Source organism: Carettochelys insculpta, chromosome 2 (genome assembly GCF_033958435.1).
Source record: "Carettochelys insculpta isolate YL-2023 chromosome 2, ASM3395843v1, whole genome shotgun sequence".
Lineage (NCBI taxonomy): Eukaryota > Metazoa > Chordata > Testudines > Carettochelyidae > Carettochelys > Carettochelys insculpta.
Genome location: NC_134138.1, coordinates 78,390,371 through 78,416,076, shown reverse-complemented (window position 1 = coordinate 78,416,076; position 25,706 = coordinate 78,390,371). Strand labels below are relative to the sequence as shown.

Sequence of the window (25,706 nt, the reverse complement as noted above, 5' to 3'; positions counted from 1 at the left end):
GTCAGACCAAAGGTCCATCCAGCCCAGCATCCCATCTGCCGACGGTGGCCAATGCCAGGTGCCCCAGAGAAGGAGAACAGAAGACAATGATCAAGTGATTTATCTCCTGCCATCCATCTCCTGTCCTTGTTCTGAAGGCTAGGGCACCATACTTTATCCCTGGCTAATAGCCATTTATGGACCTAACCTGCAAAAATTTATCAAGCTCTTTTTTAAACCCTAACAGAGTCCTGGCCTTCACAGCCTCCTCGGGCAAGGAGTTCCACAGGTTGACTGTGCGCTGTGTGAAGAAAAATTTCCTTTTATTAGTTTTGAACCTACTACCCATCAATTTCATTTGGTGTCCCCTAGTTCTTGTATTATGGGAAAAGGTAAATAATTTTTCTATATTCACTTTCTCCACATCATTCATGATTTTATATACCTCTATCATATCACCCCTCAATCGCCTCTTTTCCAAACTGAAAAGTCCCAGTCTCTCTAGCCTCTCCCCATATGGGACCCGTTCCAAGCCCCTAATCATCTTAGTCGTCCTTTTCTGAACCTTTTCTAATGCCAATATATCTTTTTTGAGGTGAGGAGACCACATCTGCACGCGGTACTCAAGATGTGGGCATACCATAGTTTTATATAGGGGAAGTATGATATCTTTTGTCTTATTATCGATCCCTTTTTTAATAATTCCTAACATCCTATTTGCTTTACTAACTGCCGCTGCACACTGCGTGGATGTCTTCAGAGAACTATCCACTATAACTCCAAGATCCCTTTCCTGATCTGTCGTAGCTAAATTTGACCCCATCATGTAGTACGTGTAATTTGGGTTATTTTTTCCAACATGCATTACCTGACACCCACATTAAATTTCATTTGCCATTTTGCTGCCCAATCACTCAGTTTGCTGAGATCTTTTTGTAGTTCTTCACAATCTGTTTTGGTTTTGACTGTCCTGAACAACTTGGTGTCATCTGCAAACTTTGCCACCTCACTGCTTACCTCATTTTCTAGATCATTGATGAACAAGTTGAACAGGATCAGTCCCAGAACTGACCCCTGGGGAACACCACTAGTTACCCTCCTCCATTGTGAAAATTTACCATTTATTCCCACCCTTTGTTTTCTGTCTTTTAACCAATTCCCGATCCATGAAAGGATCTTTCCTCCTATCCCATGACCACCTAATTTACATAAAAGCCTTTGGTGTGGGACCGTGTCAAAGGCTTTCTGGAAATCTAGGTATATTATGTCCACTGGGTGCCCCTTGTCCGCATGTTTATTAACCCCTTCAAAGAATTCTAATAGATTAGTTAGACACGACTTCCCTCTGCAGGAACCATGCCGACTTTTGCCCAACAATTCGTGCTCTTCTACGTGCCTTGCAATTTTATTCTTTACTAGTGTTTCTACTAATTTGCCTGGTACTGATGTTAAACTTATCGGTCTATAATTGCCAGGGTCTCCTCTAGAGCCTTTTTTAAATATTGGCGTTATATTGGCCGTCTTCCAGTCATTTGGTACCAAAGTGGATTTAAAGGATAGGTTACTAACCACTGTTGTTAACTCCGCAATTTCACATTTGAGTTATTTCAGAACCCTTGGGTGAATACCGTCTGGTCCTGGAGACTTGTTACTATTCAGCTTATCAGTTAACTCCAAAACCTCCTCTAATGTCACTTCAATCTGAGTGAGTTCCTCAGATTTGTCCCCTAAAAAGGCTGGCTCAGATTTAGGAAAATACTGCATACTATATTTCATTATCTGAGTTTATAATTACATATAATACTGTATAATATATAGCCCAAAAGGACAGACTCAAGGGTGCTCTTGCAATCAGAATATACATTTCCTGTCTTTTGAAGGTTGCACTGTGTATTCCTCCTAATGAAATTTCACAGGGTTTTCCTTTTATGGAAGAAAGTTTATCATACAAGACCATTTTTTAGACACCTTTAGGAACCTTAATTTATGCAAGGGATTCAGTGATTCACTTCTGTTATACAGCGGTCACCTTAGGAAACATGATGTAATTCAAGACACAGTTTATGAATGAGTCATCAGAAAAAAATCTTAACACAAGATTCGGTTCAAATAATATCATGGCTGGATATCAAGCAAAATCAATAGCTAATCACCTGAATACTAATGGAGTGTTGTCTGAGCTTTTAGCATGCATTGATTAGGAACCTGCATTTCAGATATAACTGAGCCATAAAAAATAATTTGTCACTGAGTGACGTGGGTCTGGCTGATAGAAATATGTTTTTGGCTAAGTTTTTAAAACACAGCTTTCTGTCTGCATGGAATATGTTTCATAATAAAGTTCCTTTCAGTAATGAACTCTTTCCATTTTCTTGGCACTAAACCTGTGTACACAGCACATATTTCTATTCTGCAATATGAGTTTTGCACACAGAGAATGGGGCACTGAGTATCACAACTCAGTCTGAAGAACAAAGAATAGAGATTTGAGAGGGAAATCGCTTTTCTATAAAATAGTCTTGGAGTGCCCCAGTAAAATATGTTTTTTTTTTGTGTAGTTCAAAGGATCGTACACACACACACGTGCATGCACGCATACACACAATAACCTTTGTAACAATATATTTCTGATAGCTTTAGTGCAATGCCATTTTTAATTCTATTTATAGGACACTAGGGCTATGTCTATACTACAGTGATCCTTTGAAAGAAGCTCTTCCAGAAGAAATTCTTTTGGAAGATTGAATCCACACACAAAAAAAGTAGATGGAAGAATTGATTCACTCTTTTGATATAGTCCACATAACCTCTGCTGTTTCGAAAGAATGGGCCAGGGATCACACAGCCAGAACCATGAGGCCTGCTCTTTAAGAAGAATGGCCTGCGGGGTTTCTATGTATGTTTTTTTTTTTTTTTCTGAAAGAAGCTTTCAGAAGGAGGCACTCTTCCAGACTTGTGATTTGTGAAAAGGGCTTCTGGAAGAAGAGCCACATTCTTTTGATTTTGGATCAAAAGAGTGCATTTTGAGTGTAGACATGCTGTGTGTTCTTTCAATAAAGGGATGGATTTTCAGAAAGAACTTGGGCAACGTCTACACAGCAGCCTGATTTTGAAGTAAACTACTCCAGAATAGCTATTCTGTAATGCATAGTCTGCACACATAGTGCTTATTTTGAAATAGTGTCTATTTGGAAGTATCTACTGTTAAGACAGGGAATAGCACTTTCTGGTCTGGCTATGGTCTGAAGAAGTGGGTCTGTCCCACGAAAGGTCACCTAATGAATTATTTTGTTAGTCTTTAAAGGGCTACTTTACTGCTTTTTGGTTTTGTTTCAAAATAGTTATTTCAAAACAAGTGTCATTCTGCATCTGAAGAGCACCTATTTTGAGGTTATTTCAGAACAGGTGGTATTCCTCCTACAACGAGGCCTACCAATTTCAAAGTAATGCACCTATTATTTCAAATTTATTTTGAAATAGTGTGTGTGAAGTGTAGATGACAGCAAAGTTATTTTGAAATAACAGCTGTTATCTTGAAATAACTTGGCAGTGTGGCCATAGCCCTGAAATGCATGGGTGGAAGGGACTTTAAGAATTCAACAAGTCCAGCTCCCTGCACTGAGACAGGATGTATTGCACAATGCCTGACAGTTGTTTGCCCAACTTCTTCTTAAAAACCTCTAATGAGTTCTACGAGATCCATTAGAAGCCTGTTCCCCAGCTTAACTACCCTCATAATTAGATTTTTTTTCCCCCTAAAATGTAACCTAAGTAATCCTTGCAGCATGTTGGTGTAAGGTGTGAAAAGTGGAAGCAGTATGATGCTCCGTGTTGAAGTTAAGACATGTTACAATTTGGTACTAAAACAAATGAAGGGTGCTAAGCATGTCCATTTCAAAATATTTATTAAATACTGTATGAAAAGCTTCAACTGTGGCATTTTGATAGGCACTTTTGTATAGAACACTTCAAAATATTGTCTTCTGTGTTTGAATTTTGAGCACCCTCCGTGGCTATTCATTACTATAACATAATTAATTAATATTCAGTTCTGTTTTATTTTTCTCAGGCTTGTAATACATTTCTACAGTTTACAATTATGGAACATTCATTGAGGGAATGGCAGTTCACAGTTCCTCCAACCATACTTGGATGATTAGTTTTAGTTTTTGTTTCATAATCAAAAGTGAAAACAAGAAGTATGGTGTTTCTCCACAGTTTACTACACCATATCAGAAAGCATTTCCAGGAAAGATTTTATTCTATAAAACAAGGCACCAAATTCTTGAAAGACAATGGTCTCTCTCTATAGGAGATGATTATGATAATGATCAAAAATCAGAAGTGTTTAAAATTTCTTCCAGGATACTCTATCTTGTTCCTCCTGGCCAACATCACCAGGGCTTAGATGGGAGAAGAGATGGTGTGATCTCCGATTAATCCCGCTTCTTCATTCCCGTTTTTCCCAGTATCTCCCAGGATCAGATTTGTGCAGGTAAATAAATATGTGTGCTTGAAATTTATTTTGCCCCGGATAGATATGATCTTAATGGTTCAAATGAGTGCTTCAGTTGAAAAGATAAAAATGCATTCCCCATGATCATGGACCATAGAGCTACTTAATTGTTCAGTCCATTGACTACTTGTCACAGCTCAGTTTAATAATGATTCCACTATTGGTTGTGGCTCTCAAGCCAAATTTAATAAAAATCAGCAACCATAGTTAAAAAATAATAATTATACCTGAGAATTTTTCCATATACTTTGCATTTAAGTTGATTTTTGTTCAGGAATCTTATAAAGCTAACTTCATAAGCACATAGAAAACGTAATGGCCTGAACACCCTGGCTGTGTCTACACTTGCATTCCTCCTTAGAAGGAGGCATGCAAATAATGGAAATAAAAAATGCAAATGAGGCACTGATTTATATATATGGCACTTCATTTGCATATTCTTTTGAAAAAGCTTCTTGCGAAAGAAAAAAAAGCAGGTTAGATGCAGCTCTTTTGAAAGTAAACCCCATCTTTGAAAGAACCCTTCCTCCTATTTTGTTTCAGGAAGAAGGGTTCTTTCGAAGATCGGATTTATTTTCAAAAGAGTCCTGTCTGTACTGTCTTTTTTCTTCTGAAAGAACGTCTTTCAAAAGGAGAATATGCAAATGAGGTGCCAGATATGTAAATCAGCACATCATTTACATTATTGATTTCCTTTATTTTCATGCCTCTTTCAGAAAAGGAATCCAAATGTAGACACAGCTGTAGAGATCTTTGCTTTCAGGTTTACCAGCAAGATATAGCAATAAAAATTTCCTGGTAGGTGACCATATAAGTTTTACTCTAGTAACTAGCATATTATCTCAGTATATTTCTATACTTTGGTCTGCCAGCTGTACTTCCTACTAACTAAGACATAATTCTTCATAAGCATTTAGGAATAAAAGGAATTAAAATACATTAAAATGTATTTTTGGTTAAATATGGGTTTTTCTCTTAAATAAAACATTATTTAAACATGAAAAAAACTTAAATGTGTTCTGAAATGACAAAATATTTTGACTCTTTTGGAAATTTGTCCCCAATTCTTTTTGTCTGACCAAGACTATTTGCCGAATTCAACCTGAAGTCACCAACAGTTTGAGCTAACCCAAGTCTTCGAAATCACCTCTTTTGTTCCTGACAACAGAATCATTTCCTGTTATTTCTGCAGTGTTTAATGTGGGAAGGATGAGGGCTCTATCATACACTGACTTTTCATTACAAGGTAGTGATGGATGTTGAGAGTTATAGCATTTTAAAAATAGGTATAAAATAGGGACAGGAATCTTCTCTGGGGAAACAGAAAGCATGTCCTTACTTTGGTACAATCTGGATACTATTTTGCTGTAAACCCAGCTAAGTAACTGAATTCAGTGAGAAGAAAATATATTTACAGTTAAGGAGGTATGTAACTAGTTGGATCTGAGGCCTTAAAGATTAATTTGTAGCATTGCACAAAATGCAATTATATTTTATTATTTTTATTTTAATTTCAAATGTTGTATATCCATAGGTATATGGAGTTTATGCTTAGGCACAGCAGATTTCTTTTAAGAAAGTATCCGTACATCTGAGATTCATGTCCTCCCAGAAGAAATTTTTACTATGTCTAGGTCAAACTAAAAGGATGCTATTTATTTTTATCTCGGAATAATTACATTGTCTCTGTATATTCTTGCATATTAACTATATAACATGAACGATTACCCCAACGCAACTAACAATGGAAGAAAATTGTCTTGGCAATGAAAATAAATGTTTTGGTGGATCAGAGTTCAAAAACAACTTTTAATTGTTCTCGGAAGGCAGACTACATCCTAAAAGCATTACTAAAAACTGCTCTGGATATACCACTGTCTCAAAAGACCTTACCAGAGAAATGCAAATAAATTCTATGATAATTGGAAACACTAAAGCTGTTGAAAATAGTATCAATGGTAGGATTCTGAAAATAGTATTAAGTAAAATTGGATTCATTCCACATTAGTAAGTAAAAGACAGTTTTCACAAAGTAAGTTATGTGACACCTTTCTGTGTCTCAATTGGTTAAAATTTGTGTTTTGAAAATACAGAGTAATACAAAAGTACTAGCTAAGAACCACTACTGGTGACATCAGTCGCCATTATCATCACCACTTTTGTACTTCAAATGAACCAATTTATGCACAGTATGGTAGAGGAAATATCTATATAATTAAAGATGGTGAGCAAAGAGACTGACATGTTTTCGGTTTTTTTACAACACTTCTTAAAAAAAATAATGTATAGAAATGTGCTACTTCATATGTATGTTCACATATATGATTACTCAACACTTGCACACAGCCTTGGTAATATGGATTAAAGTATAAACTATTGTAAACACCAATACTAATGTGAAAATAAAGGTACATACCTTGAGGCTTATTACTTTTGGCTTACTGATTTAAAACCTTCCATGAATTTCATGCTTGCAGAAATCAGAGAACCCAAGTATTCAGGCAACTAATTCAGTAAGAAATCAACTGGCTGACAAAGCTTAGTATTCATAAATATTTCTACACCAAAGAAAAGAAAAGAAAAATTTCAAATCACTTTCTTCCTTCCTGTGTATCATAAACCACGATTTTCATTCATTTGTGTCTACGTGATTGTGTATAAGGAGCTAACGGGATAAAACTCTTCACTGGGGTTAAAGAAGAGACTGTGTATCATCTCAAAGCTCCCATGCCTGAAGAATAGTCTCTTATATGTCCTTCATTAATCTTCAGCCAGTAGTAGGGCTTGGGATTTTTACTGAAAAATAGGATTCTGCTTCAGAAGGGCTTCAGGAACTCACTGAGAATATCAAGTACTCAGCACTGGCTTTCCTGAAATCAAGTGACCAACTATTCTGTGCATGTGTGTGCGTGTGTATGTGTGCGCGCACTTCATTGTGCTGCTGAAAAGGAACTTGTTTGTTTTAATTGATGCCACCTTCCTAAATTGGAATTTCTGATTTTTTTAGGCCTGATTTACAAGACCAAAAGTGGTCCAGACCTCCTTCTTTGACCTTGTGTAGAGTAGCGGGGACATCCTTCCACATCTGCATCTGAGGAGGGCCAGGCCTTCCCATGAATTGGCTGTGCTAGAGCCTCCTCTAATATAAATGTGGGAGAGGAGATAGAGATCTGAAGCATTTACAAAGAGGGGTGGTCCCTCATGCAGAGTAGGCTGTATACAGTCTGGGCTCTGGCTTGTGACCAGGGCGAACAACAGCTATCCATTCTCCCAGCATTTGAGCAGGGTGGGGCAGCCTCTAGTTAGGGCTTGGGCCTGCAGTCTGGCTGACCTGTAATGTGCTATTTCCTCAGCCTTTAAGCAGTGTGGGGCAGTCAGCAGTTAGGGTTCTGATCTTCAATCAGGCACAGCTGTAGCCACAGTCCAGTATATGGGGCACTGAGTCAAGTAAGGACCAGACGTTCAATCAGAAGGAGTATTTCAGGGTAAACAGGTGGGTCTTTCATCAGAGCAATCCAACCAGGAACAGGGTACTCAGGCTGGAGGAACAGGACTTATATACATTCACGTGGGCACACAGAAACCAGTAACTTATCTGATCACCACCAGCTAGTCAACCTGCTCAGGTGAGGCCTACCCATACCTCCCAGCACCCACCTTTTCCAACCCAAAGAGAGGAGGGGAGAACCTTAAAGGAACTACTGTCCTCTTTTTATGGATAGCTTAGAAAGCCTTTATGCCTTTGAGGTTATGACAGGGCTATTTAAAGGGAAAGTTGTCATGTCTTTGGTGTAGCTCTTAGATGGAAATGAAGGCAACTTGGCATATAGGGGTTGCTAATCCTCTAAAAAAAGAACATGTGTGTGCTAGATAGATGGCACTTGCAAATTATGCAAAACTATAAATCAGTTTGAAGAAGTAGAAAGACTCTTTACAAAATCTCTTTCATAATGTCAGCAACTGATTTCATCAAGTGGTACCTAATTTTCCCCATAAAGGTGATTGATTGTGGATGAACTATTATCAGAGTACCTGAGTAACATGTGCCTAAGTCTGCCCTATGGACTTAGCACTAAAGAATGGAGTTATTGCAAAATGCCAAGTGTGGGATACTATAGTCTTCATGTGCTTTGAACTTCCCTGTTCATGTGATTCGGTTGCTCTTAAGCCAGAGGCCCAGGAGCTTCCTACAGGCTGGATTCCGGAAAGCTATTTTTTACTTAGTACCCAAAAGTTTTATCTTGCTTAGTAATTGCCAGGCATTTGAGTGCAATAAATCACTCTGTAGTGCTAGACAATGTATTATGTAGCTGCCCAGATTAGTACTTATATATGGGATACCTGGTTAGCTTTCGTTTACATCAATAAGTATCTCACAGACTTCCATTGTGTTTAGTCAATGCTAAAACACTGCAGAAAGGCAATATGAACAAATTAGTATAGATATGTATCAATTTTGAATTTTTCAATTATTTCATAAGCAGCATAGAATAAGATAATTTTAAAATAAAAAATTCTATTGCCTGCAGGAACCAGTTTAGAACAATTAGACACTAAACTAATTACATTTAAAGAATGCTTTAAAATCAAAACTTTTAGGGATAAAATTCTGTGTTATATAACATTTCAGGAAACCTTGCTTTAAATGTTTGATAACAAGCTTCTAACGTTTCTACCATTTGTATCATGTCTAATAACAGTTTTAATTTTAAACTAATCCCAGATATTGTTGTTTAAATATCGAATGCTTTTCTAAATGCACTAGATATTCTCATTTATTTCACTTTTGAAACCATTCAGATAAGTCTTTTGAGGTGATTCTATAAATTGCAATTCTGAGGAAAAAATATTGTCCTATAACTGATGTAGAGGCACCATAAGTTTCCTAGAAATGAGTGATTGTTCGGTCTAAGGACAAACACTTTGAAACCTAGGTGTCTCATGTTAGTCTCCTAAATCCACATTAAGAACTTAAATCAATTGCTTAGATATGGATATAGGAAGTTAGTTTTAAGTAGTCATGTTTTAAAGTGTTGGTCAAGATTTTCAAGCAACCATTTTTATCTGTGCCATATGTAAATGTTAAATATGATCCCTATTCACCTGTTATTGCAATCTTTTTAAAAATGGGAAAACCAGTAACATATGAGTTCAGTAGCTGATAATTGTAATTGAAAGAAAAGCTTTTCTACATGCTTCAAGATGGTATTTTAGAACAGATGACTTTTTCTTCTAACCTGATCTGTTATGACATTTCTGTAGGCAAAATGCTTTCCAAGTAATTGCTGTGGATGGAGTTTGCAGTGGAATAATTCAGTCTCTCTCTGCTGAAGAATGTATGGACTGGCTACAAGCAATAGCAACTAACATTTCCAACCTCACAAAGCACAATGTAAGTGTGGATCAAAGTAGTTCACTGAATTCCTACATCAGATTTAATCATAGCTATTGTAAAATGCCTGATAGGTTTAAGCATAGCAATGTCTGTGCATAAACAATGCCTGAGATTATCCCCAAGGAAGTCAACTCATGGTATCATCAAATCAGTTTTGAAAACTCTTTGCAAGGAAAATCATTCTTTATTCAGCTATACAGTCCCCCTTACCATGATCTGAATTATTTGCTTCTTAGTAATACCTATCAGATTTTGAGAAACTGAGCTTGAAATTTAAGAAAGCAAGTAAAAAGTAAACATTTTTATACATTTTAAAAAAGTGAAATACAGGTTAACCCTCTCTCATCTGGAATCCTTGGGACTTAACAGTTGCTGGGCATGAGACTTTGCCAGACCACGGGAGGTCAATATTGTCCAGCACATTACCAACACTTCCACTGCTTACTGGGCTCTTAGAAGACTTTTGGGGTAAATTACAGTGAACAAGAGCACAGAACCCTTAGAATCAGGACTGGTGGCTATAAATAAGCTTTATGAACCATGGGAAACTTGGCCACACTCATGATAAATTGTTGTCTGGCTAACTAAAATCATGCCAGATTATGGAGTTTGCCAGATGGGAGAGTTTCAGAGTAGAGAGGTTCAGAAGTGCTTTTTTTAACTCCTGAGTCCATTGGAGCAGGAATCATAGCTGCCTTTGCATTCACACGTCACCTAATACACAGTCTTCTGAATGCTCCCGTTATATCAACACATTTGTGCTTCATTCTCTGTACTATACCCATGTCTTAATTTTATATGAGCTTTGTTTCATACTATGCTATGGGTACATTTAATGCAAAAACCGTTCCAAACTACCTCACTAATAAATGGGCAGGATATTGGGTAGAGTAGATAACCTTAGCATGTCAACATTTGCATACCACGCTTTTCTTTACTCAAGGAAAGAGGCAAATATTCATGTGGCTGACCTTCTCTGTAGTGGAAGCCACTGAAATAACACTGATGAACAATTCAGCCTGTTAGGTTTTTGTTTAGATTCCCTAAGATTTCCTTCAGTCTGAATTACCTTCCCCTACCTGCTTGACAATTTTTTCCATTTCAAGTGCTGGAAACACAATGCAGGTGATTTGTATTCTAGTTTCAAATACGTGTTCCAGCTGGCAGCAATATGTAAAAATCAGTGCATTGGAAAAACATGACAGACATGAATTCATCCACCATCTGCAAGCTTCCATGCAATACAAGTCAAATTTCCTAGCTGTTTACTCATCCCTATAATAATGTTGCTGCATCGGACTGCCAGTCCGACCAAGATCCTGACATATAGGGATGCTCTTTTTGTTGCCAAATTTAGATCATACCATAAACTATTTTTGGTATTTAAAGAAGTGCATTTGTTTTCTTCTCATATTGTGTTTTTGCGCATAACCATCTGGTAGTGCTTTAAGTGGTTCCAAGTTTGGCTGTACTTACAGCTGGCTAAAGTAACTTCACTTCAGTAAAACATTGTGGTTACAGGGGAAGTCTTGTTTCAATGCTTTACAATGAACACAGTATATAATTCCACATTAGATTCCATAAAACACTAGGAACAAATGTACACAACCCTTCATAATCAGAGGTAGATGGATAATCATTCCTTTATTGTGCAAATCTTTGGTGTGTTTTTTTTGAAATCACCATGGCTCACACTAGAATGGCTTGAATTGAAATCTGCCAAGTTTTAGAATCCCTCTGTGTCCAGTGGTGGGCAAACTGTAGCCAGCATTTGGCCCATCAGGGTGATCCAGTTGTGGATCACAAGACATTTTGCTGATGTTGGATAACCGCAGCCAATGGGAACTGTGGAAGTAGTGCCTACATTTGACAGGGCTGCAGGGCCATGCTGGACACCACTTTCTATGGCTCCTGTTGGCCAGGAGCAGAGAACCACAGCCACTGGGCACTGTTGGGGGTGCTGCCTGTGGACAGCCAATGTCAGCAAAATGCCTCATGGCTTGCAGTCAGTTTACTGTAATGGGCCTCATGTGGCCTGTGGGCTGCAAGTTGCTTATATAATTGCCTATGGCTGTGTCTACACTGATTTTTTCCAGGCATAAGGGGCTACCGATAAAGGTTTTTTCTGCCAGCAGAACTCCCATCTACACCGCTTGATTTTTTCCCCACAATATACAAATTGATTGCATGAATATGCGCCTTAGCTGCATGGATATGCAAATGAACCACTGTTTGCATTTTCAAGACTGCTTATTTGCATCAAACTGTCGGCACTAGGGCTCAGTGTAGGCATAGCCTGTATGTATGTCCTGAAGTCCAGCTGGCCCATGGCCATGCTGAACTCATTGAAAGAGATAAGGACTTTGTCATTTATAATAATGTCATACTGTTCTTTGAAAAATATAAATTGCCAGTCAGAAATACAGCTATCAGAAAAAAAACTAATGAGTGACCATAAGACCATGTAGAGAGGCAGATATGAGGAAAATAACTGCATTTCTCTGTACAATGATGAGATGAGATTAAAGGTGCTTCTGATTTATCTCAGTACTGAATGGTTATTGATGTTCACATACTGTTGCTGTTAACAATGTTTTGCCTCAGAGAGATAAGGCTTTTAGTCAAGGTCACAACTGATTCTTCTTTAACGTGACATGCCGGGCCACAAATGACAAAAAGGTTACAAGGCTTCTTAATGCAATGACAAACAAACGGGTATCTACTCCGCTGATTTTTTGGTTAGAATTATATTTTGTTTGTTCCGTCTGGTTGTGTTAATGGGCTTACTCTGAATTTGCTCAGAAAACACAGGAATCTGTGTTCTCTTTTACTTTGAGGCACGGAGCAAATATAAGTCATAATGTTCAGAAAAGCTTTAATAACCACTGAAAGTCTCTTCCATAGCCACTGGGCATGGCTGAAACTCGGTTACTATTTGAGTACAGGTAGAGGAACAGTTGGCCAGTGTAGCATCCTGTCCAATAGTGGCTAGAAGTTCTGGCAGAAGTTAATAATGACAAACACAGGTTGAACCTCTCAAGTCCCGCACTCAGGGAACCTGACCTGTGGCAAACTAGAGATGTTTCCAAACCAGAGGAGGTTAATGCAGACTGCCAGCAGGTCTCTATAGGCACAGGAAGTAGAGGTTCAGGGGGTGCTGCATGCTTTGTGCACAGTATGGCTCCATGGTTAAGGGACTGATGAGTTCCCATGCAGGATCCCAGCTGTCAGGCCCTCTTTTGCCGCTGCCCAGAGTCCTAGTCATTGCTGGCAGGTCCCAGCCACCAGCTGTTTTGCAGCTGTGGTCACAGACCCCCACTGCCACTCCTGCTCCACTTGTACCCTGCCTCATCTCCCAAGTGTGACCTATCCCGTCCTTCCCCTCCCCCCTGAGCTCAAATGCTGCAGAACAGCTGATTTGTGGTGCTCTAGAAGCTCTGGGTGGGTGAGGGAAGAGTCGCAAAGCATGGGGCCAGCTGTGTGTCTGGGGGAGGGGAAAGGGAGGAGAAGGAGGAAGCTTGGTATCAGATTTTTCCCTGAGAGTGTCCCAGTTCCAGAGCAACCATGGAGCTGGTGCTGATGGCCAGACTATAGATGTTGCTGGGCCACAGAATCCTGGATTGCAGAAATCCATCCCATCCTTTTTTCAGCCAGTAGAACCCAGTTGGAGAACTGTTAATTTATGAGCCAAAAAATGGCTGAAAATGCATCTGGAGACTCAGATGACACAAATCCTTGCACAGGAGATAGTAAAGCTTTCCCTTCTCTTCCCTGCTTGCCCAGTGCTTAGTTTGGAGATGTCAGAAGCGGTGAGCCCATGGCTCCAAAACCCCTTGAAGCAGCTCTTCTGATCTCTTCTAGCTGAAGCCTGTGTGGGTAGAGAGGAGGAGGGGAAGCTGGCAGAGCTGCAGGCTGTTTGGATGCTGGGCTGGAGGGTGAACGCAAAGTGGGGAGTGGTGGGAGCATGAGAAACAATGGAGCAAATGAGTCCTTCCTCCCTTTCCCCGGGTTCTCACTGAGACTTTCCGACATGGAGATTTTGCTGTTCTCTGCCGGGGAATCTGAGTCACTGCCAACTTTGGAATTAGAACTGGTCAAGCAATTGATATTTTTCATTTAGTAGGAGAAACAAAAACAAACAAACAAACAAAAAATCAATAGCTGAACCCAAGCTGAAGTTTGTTTGGGTAAAAAATGTGGAAAAAACTCATTGGGGTTGAATGATAAGGTTCAAATGTCATTTGTATTTTTAACTGAAAATATTTCAGTATTTCTGAACCTGTTTTCCCCCTATTTTATTCAGCTGAAACCATCTGCCAAATTTTACTTAAATTCCTGAATACTTTTGATTACCCTAGATATGCATTTTTTGTCAAATTTCCCATTTGGCTGTCCCGGTTTTTGGTTTCCCTGCACTGTTTGAGCATTTTTGTTCAAAGAAATGTTAACATCTGCTCATTTGCTTCTGTGGAATATCTAGTCCTGTGGAGGGAAAGTTGTGTGATGGTGGCAGCAAATAGCATCCTGCTTTCAAGGGAACTGTGCTGTGAACAGCCTGGTGACTAACTCATGGATCGTGTTCTATATGGGGACCTTTTGTGTCCACCACTTTCCAGGGCCTCTATTACTGATAGAGTACATTCTTGAGGGATTAAATCATTTAAAAGTTGTGAATGGCTTCAGTGGGGACAGAATTTTAACAAAGATAGCTATCAAGCTCAGCTCGCTTCAAAGTAATTCTGTGGCACAATAAGATATGCGAGTGCTGCAAACATGAAAAAAGGACAGAAGCTTTTAATTTTTGTTATAGGTAAATGCAATGTACTGGGTATCAGCCTAGAATAGGGCAAAAAGTATGTTGCAGAGGGCCGTTATCCTCTGTGACTGGTTGGCACTCTTGCACATTCCTCTTTCTGTGGCATATTTCCTCATAGACCTTGTCTAAACTACAGAGTTTTGTTGACAGAAGTAGCCTACTGTCAACAAAACTCAGGGAGCGTCTGCACACATGAAGTATTCTGTCACAGTGTCTCAGCAAAACCCTGCATTTGCCTCAGCAGCGTTATCCCTCCCAGCTTTGAGGAATACGCTCTCTCGACAGAAGTGCAGTGTAGATGCTTCTCTTGTAGAGTGTAGAGAGGTGCCTCCATGGCACCAGCCGGCTGGGTCCAGGAGGTGCTCTCTCCACCGCAATCAGGGATCTAAGCTGTCCCCAGCTGTCCTTAAAGGCCCAGGAAGCCCCATTCCAGGAAGTAGACAGCATGGAAGCAGCCCAGCCTCCATGCTGTTTGCAGCCACACCCCAGCACCCAACTGCAGCAGCCAGAGTGATGGCACAGGCATCCAGAAACACCCCCCCACAACCCACCAAAGGAGTCTCAGCACCCACCATGGGCCAAGAAAAAGCAGCCACGATTGTGGACCAGGGTGGGAATCAAAGACTTGCTGCCCTCTGTGGTGATGAGTCAGAGCTGCTGGACACTGCAGCCAGGAGCACAATGCCCGGGGCTACGCCCACATCACCGAAGCCCTGGCAGAACACAGACGCCCTGCCTGCACTTTGGAATAAGTGTAGGCAAAAGTGAAAGAGCTACACCAGGGCGATATGAGGGCTTGGGATGTGAGGTGGTGGTCAGGGCAAGCCACTGCCTCGTGCCCCTTCTATGAGGAGCTCCACCATCTCCTGGGGGGTGACAATGGATCCTCTTGCAAAGGGACACTGGACACCAGTGAGTTGGACCCCTAATCCCAGAGTGAGCAGGAGCCAGACCTGGAGTCCCAGCAGGTGCCCACCACTCAGGGGGACTCAGATACTTTCACTGAGGGGCTGCTGATCATCGTCCTAGACTTCAGACCCTCCAGAAGGGCGACCTCCAGAGCATCTCAAGACCTGTTCAACCATGCTGTCCTCCAAAGCCCACATTTGGTCTCTCACAGCCAGGAGCTCCTTGCACTAAATGCACACATACACAACCTGTCCAAGGGGCAGGCAACCATACATATTACATTGGATGCAATAAACAGGATAGCCCCCACTCTGCTGCTGGGCTTCTGCCTGCATTCTCTCCTACGGATAATTAGATTAGATTTGGTGTTTTTATTTAAATGCAGTAGTTTGGGCTATAGTTCAGTATAAAAGTTTTAAAGAATGTCAGAAGTAACTACCTCCCTCTAAACTCCCTCCTGTTTGCAATCACCCTGTTCACAACTTCCTTGGTTGCTTACTGGCAGGCTTTATAAAGCTCTCACCTTCCTGATAGCCCCACCCTCTGCCTACAGCTTGATCAATGAGCAGAGAGTTGCAGCTTTCAAATCCTCATTCAGGGCTCACAGCTTCCAACTGCCAGCCTCAGCTCATGGTCTTTCAAACAAACAGCTCAGTACATGAATTTCCAAACAAAGAAACAAACAAACACAAGCCCAGTACACAGTAGCTCTCAGGCAACCAGAAAGTAAACCCCAAGCAGAAAGTAAACCCCAAACACCAACATACACACTCCGGACAATCACTTACCCCAAGGTCCTGTAAATTGCTCCTCTGTCAGCTGGCACGCCTCTCAAAACTATAGGGGCTCGTCTGCATACTTGGCTCAGTCTAATTCTTGACCTTCCCCCCCACCCCTCCACTCTCTGATTTGCTCACCTTGCTTACTGATTTGTCCTCCTTGCTTACTGTTTTTGGTTCTCTGTGCCTTAAATATTGAGTCTGTTCTGGTCTGGCTGTGGTCTGAAGAAGTGGGTCTGTCCCACGAAAGCTCACCTAATAACTATTTTGCTAGTCTTTAAAGTGCTACTTGACTGCTTTTTGTTTTGAAAACTCCCCCTGTTAGCCAAGAAGGAAACTGCTCAACACAGCAGCCTGGATCCTCCGTCCTTTTCCCTTGACAATTGCAGAACAGTAAAGGCACCACTGGGAGCACCCCAGCAAGGAACTCCTTCCTAGAGCCAGACCGTTGTTCAGTGAAGCTAAGAAGAAGGCTTCTAGACAAACCTATTGCAATCTAAAAGGGACTCAAAGCAGCAATCTGCAGATCTGAACTCAGATGCCTTATCTATTAGGCCACAGAAGACTGGTGTAGATGTAGCACAGAAATGTTGATAAGAACTTGTGTTATTTACTGCACTATCTCAGTTTTATTTAGAGCAGGGAAATGGTGGTTTGCACACTGTCCAATATATAGTTTACCTGTGAAATTACCGTAACACAGCCATAATGCTCTGTAAAGGAAGAATGGCCTTGTGGATAACATATTGGATCAGGATTCAGAAGATCCTGTGTGACCTTTGGAAAGCTATTTGCCTGTGTTTAAAAATTTATTTTGGTCAAGTGGATTTAAGCATGTTTTGAAACATTAAACACATTTGTAAGTACTTTCCTGACTCAGTGGCTTCATCATTTTGCCACCACTTTTCTTTTGTAAATTGGATATTGTTAGGATAGTCTACCCTGCAGGAATTAATAAAGTAATCTTTAATTAAAGATCATGTCACTTGATGAAAACATCATGAAAACATTCAACCAAACTTGGCAACTGTAGGAATCGTAATACTTTCCTGCCTCCGTGATATATCTGAATAAGGGAGAACAGAAATGTGAATCTGGCTTTCCCACATCTAACTGAGCACCCTAATCAGCAAGCTGTTGGCTATTCTGTTGAATCTTTCTCCTCCTTCTAGCTTCCTGTGCTCCATCACTCTCTCCACCTGAAATCCATCTTGGACCTGGAAAATTCCTAACAAAATTTTCATCAGAAAACATATTTCAACAACCCCCCTTGTGGTTTCAATGGGAAAAAATGCTTTCTAGAAAATATTCAACCAGTTTGGCCCTAAATTTGTAATCTAGCAGTTTTTACCAGAGCAGAAAGCCTGCACATTTGTGGTAAAACAGGCTCTATTTAGTTTAAAGTGTGTCCAGCTGTCTCCCAAACAACATACATCCACATGACCACAAAGTCTTTGTGGCCTCTTTCACTTCACTCTGCCTGTAATGGGAAGAAGATCCCAAAGGCCCTCTCTCCCCTAACTTTTGCCCATTCCTGTTAAGTTCCTTCTGGGAACATTTACCTCATCTGAGAGCTTAAAACTGAGCACAATTGCAATACAAAGAATAGATGCATACTTTTCTTTCCATTGTTTTCTCAAGACATGTTGATCTCACTGAAAATGTTCATACATGCAAAACACTCAGAATAGTTTTTACTTACTCTTCCTCATGGTCTTTCACCCCCTGTTAAATGTACATTTGAAGACTCATGTTTCGTCTAGCAGATGGTCCATTGATTTGCTTTTACTTGTTATTTTGTTCACTTTCATGTAATTTGCTTGACTTCTTACTTCACAAACTTGCTTGCTGCACCTTACTGACTGCAAAACTGTGGTGCAATTTGCACCTATTAGGGGGTGCAGTTCTGACTAGTTTGGTCCAGATTTACATAAGAACATAAGAACATAAGAATGGCCATACTGGGTCAGACCAAAGGTCCATCAAGCCCAGCATCCCATCTGCCGACGGTGGCCAATGCCAGGTGCCCCAGAGAAGGAGAACAGAAGACAAGTGATTTATCTCCTGCCATCCATCTCCTGCCCTTGTTATGAAGGCTAGGGCACCATACTTTATCCCTGGCTAATAGCCATTTATGGACCTGACCTGCAAAAATTTATCAAGCTCTTTTTTAAACCCTAATAGAGTCCTGGCCTTCACAGCCTCCTCGGGCAAGGAGTTCCACAGGTTGACTGTGCGCTGTGTGAAGAAAAATTTCCTTTTATTAGTTTTGAACCTACTACCCATCAATTTCATTTGGTGTCCCCTAGTTCTTGTATTATGGGAAAAGGTAAATAATTTTTCTATATTCACTTTCTCCACACCATTCATGATTTTATATACCTCTATCATATCGCCCCTCAATCGCCTTTTTTCCAAACTGAAAAGTCCCAGTCTCTCTAGCCTCTCCCCATATGGGACCCTTTCCAAGCCCCTAATCATCTTAGTCGCCCTTTTCTGAACCTTTTCTAATGCCAATATATCTTTTTTGAGGTGAGGAGACCACATCTGCACGCAGTACTCGAGATGTGGGCGTACCATAGTTTTATATAGGGGAAGTATGATATCTTTTGTCTTATTATCGATCCCTTTTTTAATAATTCCTAACATCCTATTTGCCTTACTAACTGCCGCTGCACACTGCGTGGATGTCTTCAGAGAACTATCCACTATAACTCCAAGATCCCTTTCCTGATCTGTCGTAGCTAAATTTGACCCCATCATGTAGTACGTGTAATTTGGGTTATTTTTTCCAACATGCATTACCTTACACTTACCCACATTAAATTTCATTTGCCATTTTGCTGCCCAATCACTCAGTTTGCTGAGATCTTTTTGTAGTTCTTCACAATCCCTTTTGCTTTTGACTGTCCTGAACAACTTGGTGTCATCTGCAAACTTTGCCACCTCACTGCTTACCTCATTTTCTAGATCATTGATGAACAAGTTGAACAGGATCGGTCCCAGGACTGAGCCCTGGGGAACACCACTAGTTACCCCCCTCCATTGTGAAAATTTACCATTTATTCCAACCCTTTGTTTTCTGTCTTTTAACCAATTCCCGATCCATGAAAGGACCTTTCCTCCTATCCCATGACCACCTAATTTACATAAAAGCCTTTGGTGTGGGACCGTGTCAAAGGCTTTCTGGAAATCTAGGTATATTATGTCCACTGGGTGCCCCTTGTCCGCATGTTTATTAACCCCTTCAAAGAATTCTAATAGATTAGACAGACACGACTTCCCTCTGCAGAAACCATGCTGACTTTTGCCCAACAATTCGTGCTCTTCTATGTGCCTTGCAATTTTACTCTTTACTAGTGTTTCTACTAATTTGCCTGGTACTGATGTTAAACTTATCGGTCTATAATTGCCAGGATCTCCTCTAGAGCCTTTTTTAAATATTGGTGTTATATTGGCCGTCTTCCACTCATTTGGTACCAAAGTGGATTTAAAGGATAGGTTACAAACCACTGTTAATAACTCCGCAATTTCACATTTGAGTTCTTTCAGAACCCTTGGGTGAATGCCGTCTGGTCCTGGCGACTTGTTCCTATTCAGCTTATCAATTAATTCCAAAACCTCCTCTAATGTCACTTCAATCTGAGTGAGTTCCTCAGATTTGTTGCCTAAAAAGGCTGGCTCAGATTTAGGAACCTCTGTAACATCTTCAGCCGTGAAGACTGAAGCAAAGAAACCATTTAATCGCTCCGCAATGGCACTGTCTTCATTATAATATTTATCTTTTTATTGTATTTCCTCCTACCATCCTTCCATTTCGTAAACCTTTGATGTCGAGCAGCCCAATTTCATTGATTCTACCAAATTGAAAGCTCCTGAACTAGCAAACCCAAACATGCTGAATACAAAGCTCACCAATGTCACAGTCCAAACGTGTGCTTGAATGTCTGCTACGCCATTTAAAAATAAATTAAATTGAAGTCATTTTATACAGGCGGCTAAAGGTATTTGGACAAAGCTTGTACTCAGGTCACCATGGTAGTCAAGCCCTGGAAAGCAAATAAATGTGTAGGGATATTAGCAAGAGAGTGGTAGCAAAAATTCTCTTAATTATATGAAGTCATAAAAGTGCCAGTTGTTAACCGAATGCAATTGGAATACCCATTGTAGCTTAACCCCTTAGCTGTTTTAAATTTACAGCTTCCTTCCCCAAGCCCCTCCATCTGACCAAGCCTGTCTCTGTAGACATTCAAAGAGAGAAATGTTTTTGGAAGCATGCCCCCCTCCACCCTCTTGAGTCTGGAGCTACAAACTCGTGAGTAGAACCTAGAATTTTAGGAGATAATTTCCAAGACACAGTCCTTCAGCTCCCATGCATGTCTGTGTAGATATTTCTGATGCTACAGTACAAGAATGAGTGGCATGTATGCAAGGAAGAGGACCACAGAAGAGGACCATACTGCAGACCACAGGGATACTTGCCACAGGGATACGGCAGACCTACTTCTAAAAACCCCATCTACTTCAGTGTGAATATGTTTACACAGTAATTTTTTTTAATTACTTTCCTAACATCTACGCGACATGGCCTCTACTTCAAAGTAATTTTGAAATAGCAGTGGCTTATTCTGAAATAGGAAAGCCTAATTCTACAAGGAATAGAGCTGATTTCAAAATAGCTGTTTCAAAATGAAGCTGTGTAGACAAGGAATAGAGCCTATTTCGAAATAAGTCATAGTGCCTCCAACGGCTCTCTTTCGAAATAGGCCCTATTGTAGATGCATCTACACTAGCCTCTCCCTTTTCGAAAGGGGCATGGTAATGAGCAAGGTCAGAAGATGCTAATGTGGAGTTGCCATGAATATGCAGCTCCTCATTAGCATAATGGCAGCAGCGGCAATTCAAAAATGCCGCTTTCTAGTTGCATGCCACTCATGTAGACGGGGGCCTTTCAAAAGGACCCCCCAGTCTTCAAACGCCCTTTATTCCTATTTGTTTTAGGAATAAAGGGCTTTCAAAGACTGGGGGGTCCTTTCGAAATGCCACTATCTACACGGGCGGCGCGCTATTTGAAAGCATCACTTTCGAATTGCCATGACCTCCATTATGCTAATGAGGCGCTGCATATTCATAGCAGCACCTCAGTAGCATAGTCTGATCTTGATCATTACCATGCACCTTTCGAAAGGAAAGGGCTAATGTTGACGTAGCCCATCTATAGATGTTCTATGTTGAAATAACTAAATGCTATTTCAAAATACATTTTGTGCGTAGCAGCGTTATTTCAAAATAAGCTGTTCCAGAATCTCTCTTCTGGAATAGCTTATTTCAGAATAATGCTGCTATGTAGACATACCCTGTGTCTGATGTTTCTGTTGTGGTTCATGCCAGTTCTGGGGTGGCAGGGAAGGCTTAGTAGTAGGGAATCTCCTCAGCTTCCCACCCTGGAACCTGCATGGGCCACATACAAGCTCACGTTTCAGTCAGGTTTGTTTTTTCAGATAACAAAGGAGAGCCCTGTGGTGGGAAAGAGCAGGGACACGGTGGTTGCTTCTACACATGTACAATCTTCCAGAAGATGATTCTCTGGAAAATATCTTCTGGAGGATCATCATCCAGATGATCATGTCTACACACTAAACACGTCCCTGTTGGAGCCGCTCCTTGTTCTGGAAGAGTGCGCCTACACATGCACTGGCAGTCTTCGGCAAGAACAGGGCAGGAAATGGTGCAGATGGGGTCACATGGCAGGACAGCCTTTGCGGGGCTGCCAGCCACGGTGACCCTTTAAAGGGCCCCACCCAAACAGCCTCTCCCTGCACAAGCTGCTGAGGCCTGCTGAGCTGCTTGCAGCAAGGCAGACCTAGGTCCCTGTCCTGTGTATCCCAACCAGCAGCCATGGACCCCCGCAGCAGCTGCAGGCCAGCAGGCTTGCCCTGACCAACAGGCTGGCTGTCATCCTGGCCACCCTCCTTGGCCTCCTGTGGCAGTGGAGAGCCAGGCCTGTGGGTCCCAACCCCACACCACCGCTGCCGGGCTCCTCCTGGGCTGTCCAGAGTGTCTGGACCCACACCATCAGCACAGACTGGTGGGACAGGGTTGTCATGGAGGAGTGGGACTATGATCACTGGCTAAAGAATCTCCAGGTGAAGGAGACCTTCCTGGAGGTCTGCAGCTGACTCGCCCCCGTGCTCTGACACCAGGACACCTGGATGAGGCTGGTCCTCTCTGTGGAGAAGTGCATGGCCATAGTGATATAGAAACTGTCCACCCCAGACAGCTACCAGTACATCGGGCAGCAGTTTGGGGTGAGCACATCCACCGTCAGGGCCATCTTACCAGAGGTGAGCCCTGCCCCAGGCCCCGCCTCAGCCAGGGGGGAGGGAGGGAGCCAATGGGCTTGGGGGACCCCTGGGAGCTGGAGTTGTGGGGGGCTGGACCGGGGGATAGGCAGGCATAGCCCAGGGGGGATACCACAATGCCCGCTGCTAGAGAGGTTTCCCAGTGGGGGGGAGGGCCCAGTAGGGAGGGAGTGGGAGGACAGGGAAGGGGGTAGGGACAACCCTGCATACACCCACGAGTGTGCCTGCTCTTGTTCCTCTGTAGGTCATGAGGGCCATCAACCATGTGCTAGTGTGGCAGCTGATGCGCATTGGGGACATGGATGCATTCACCAAGGGCTTCACGGAGCTTGGGTTCCCCAGTGCTTCGGGGTGATCAACAGGGTACATATCCCCATCAGGGCCCCAGACCACAGCAGCAGCTGATACTTCAGCTGCAAGGTGTAGTACTCGATCATGCGCCAGGTGGTGGTGGGTGTCTCTGCCAAGTTCATGGGCCTTTATGTCAGCTGTCCAGGCACGGCGCACAATGTGTGCATCTTGTGGAACTCCATCCTGTTTTGCAGGATGGAGGCTGGAACATTCGTGCACCCGTGGGAAAGCATTATTGGGGAGGTTGCCATGCCCCTCTGCCTCGCAGGCAATCCGGCCCACCCCCTCCAGCCCTGTTTGATGTGCCCATACACGGGCCACTTCACACCCTTCCAGGAGCTGTTCAATGCCTGGCTCACACAGGCCTGGTACCTGGCTGAATGTGCCTGTGGCTGTCTGAAGGTACGGTTCAGATATCTCCTCATGTGCCTCGATGTGGGGGTGGAGAACGTCCGGCAGGTTGTGGCCTCCTACTGCTCCCTCCACAACCTCGTTGAGGTGCATGAGGGGACCCTGCCCCGGGGCTGGATGGCCAAGCTGGCTCCCCAGTACCAGCAGCCACCACAGCCCCCCAACAGGTGGCTGAACTGCAACAAGGTCTGCATCCAGAAGGTGCTCAGGGAGGAGTTTGCCCCGGGGGAGGGGGCGAACTACTAACTGCTAGCATCTACACATGCTTTCTCCTGGAAGAATCGTCCAGAAGAAGGTGCTCTTCCTGGTTCCGCAGCAGAGTATGGAATCTGGAAGATGGGGCACCTTCTTCCGGATTCCTTCTGGAAGAGTGTCCTTCATGTGTAGACGCACCATGGACTTTCCAGAAGAAAGCACCAGTCTTCCAGAAGATCTTGCATGTGTAGAAGCAGCTGATGGGTGCAGGTGTTTATTTTTTTGGTGAGGGGAGTTGCCCCACAGAATGGCATGAGTGGACACATGCCCTTTCCCCCGTCTCCGTAAACACAGATCTGACCAGCTTGAAGGATGCAACTGGGGCACGCTGAGTCATAGCACCTGTTGCCCTTCCCTTCTGTGTGCCAGGATGGGAGCCTTCCCGTTTTCTATATCAGCAGTGGGGCTTAATCATTTAGGGCTCAGTCTAAAGAAGAGTCTTTCCGCTGATTTAAAAGACAGTAGGTCAGGACTTAATTAGCCTGTTCCTCAGTTTTTCTATCTGAAAAGCAGGGATAATAATATTTGTCTGCCTCACAGGGGGTTGTGTAAATTCATTTGGTTTTGGTTGGGTGCTTTGAGGTCATCACATGGAAAGTGCTCAGAAGTGCAGTTTTACAATTTTTTTTTTTTTTTTTTTTTACAATTTCAAATAGGAGGACTAGACAAAGGCACAGGAACGCCAGCCAGCCTTATGCTTTTGTCCAGTAAGTCGGTGTACTACAGGGATGGCTGGATCATTTGTGGCACCAGGTATCCTATAGTGTCCTATTCTCAGGGCTAGCTAAATGGGAGTGGGTGGTTGGAGCTAAGCAATAAATGGCCAGGAGGAATGGACACCTCCCCTACCCCACTTCCTGGACCAGAGCCCTTCTGAGCTTTCCTGCAGTAAACAGTGGCCTGGGGCAATTAGATTTTTTATATTCAAATTCTTCAATGGCCAGGGCATGGGGAGAGCTTGAATGGAGAGGGCTGTAAGCTTGAGTGGTGGGACCCTGGGGGGAAAGGGCTGTGGAGGGAAGAAAAGGGGGGAAGACGGACATGGTGGCAGAGAGGAGGAGGTATTGGTAGGATAGGACTGAACTCTTTTCAGTGGATGTGAGATTATATTTGCCTGATGAGAATGGGACTGGGGATTTGGCCCCTTCACCCCAAGGGTTAGATGGTCTGCCAATCTGGTATACAGGGCCTTTTTTGTGGCAGTATGTGCTGAGACTGTGTACTGGCACCTCCTTGATAGGGTTCCCACAGCTGCAGCTGCTGCCAGGGCTCAGCAGCCCAGATGGCTTCCAGCCGCAGGGCTGGCAGAGCCCCCACTGGTCCTGCAGCAGCATGGGGGGCCCAGAGCCAGAGCCTCCGCTGGTCCCACAGCAGTGCAGGGAGGGCTGGGAGCTGAATTCCCCGCTGGCCCTCCAGCAGCCCCAGCTGTGGGAAAGAGCAGGTGAGGGGGGAGGCTGTTAAAGTCTTCTTACAAAAAAAGCATGACTGGTACGTAACTCTGGCACAACACACTGCTTCTGTTGGGCATTTTGCTTTCTTGGTTCTGTGAGCCGAATGAGTATTACATTACACCATTGACTTCTGCGTACATTGCATTCCTGGGCAATCACGCGTATGTCAAATTTTGCATAAGGCGGGAATAGGTGGGAGAGAGGCCCTGCTGCCTTTGGGTACCCCGATCTTGGCTGTGCCTGGCTGCCTGCTCCCATGAGCAGCAGGGACGCCAGAGCAAGTTCGGCAACACTGGTCAGTTTCCTGGCTCCAGGGAGTGGTGGGCAGCTGGGAACCAGGCGCAGCAGCTCTGGTCAGTTTCCCGGCTCCCTGCCACTTGTGGCAGCTGGGAAACTGACCAGCACTGCTGCTCCTGGCTCTGGGCTCACTGAAACTCATGGGAGCCAGGAAACTGACCAATGCAGCAGCTCTGCTCAGTTTC

The 25,706-nt window shown here is 42.7% G+C and overlaps 1 protein-coding gene across 2 annotated transcripts in view; it reads left to right on the top strand.

Annotated features, from left to right (window-relative positions):
- SNTG1 (syntrophin gamma 1) overlaps window positions 1-25,706 on the top strand; it is a 628,960-nt gene that overhangs the window by 442,673 nt on the left and 160,581 nt on the right. For both annotated transcript variants that reach the window (XM_074987189.1, XM_074987190.1), the window contains 2 exons: window positions 4,344-4,474; window positions 9,758-9,887. In XM_074987189.1, the coding sequence (XP_074843290.1) occupies window positions 4,344-4,474; window positions 9,758-9,887 (261 nt within the window). The remainder of the gene's footprint in view (window positions 1-4,343; window positions 4,475-9,757; window positions 9,888-25,706) is intronic.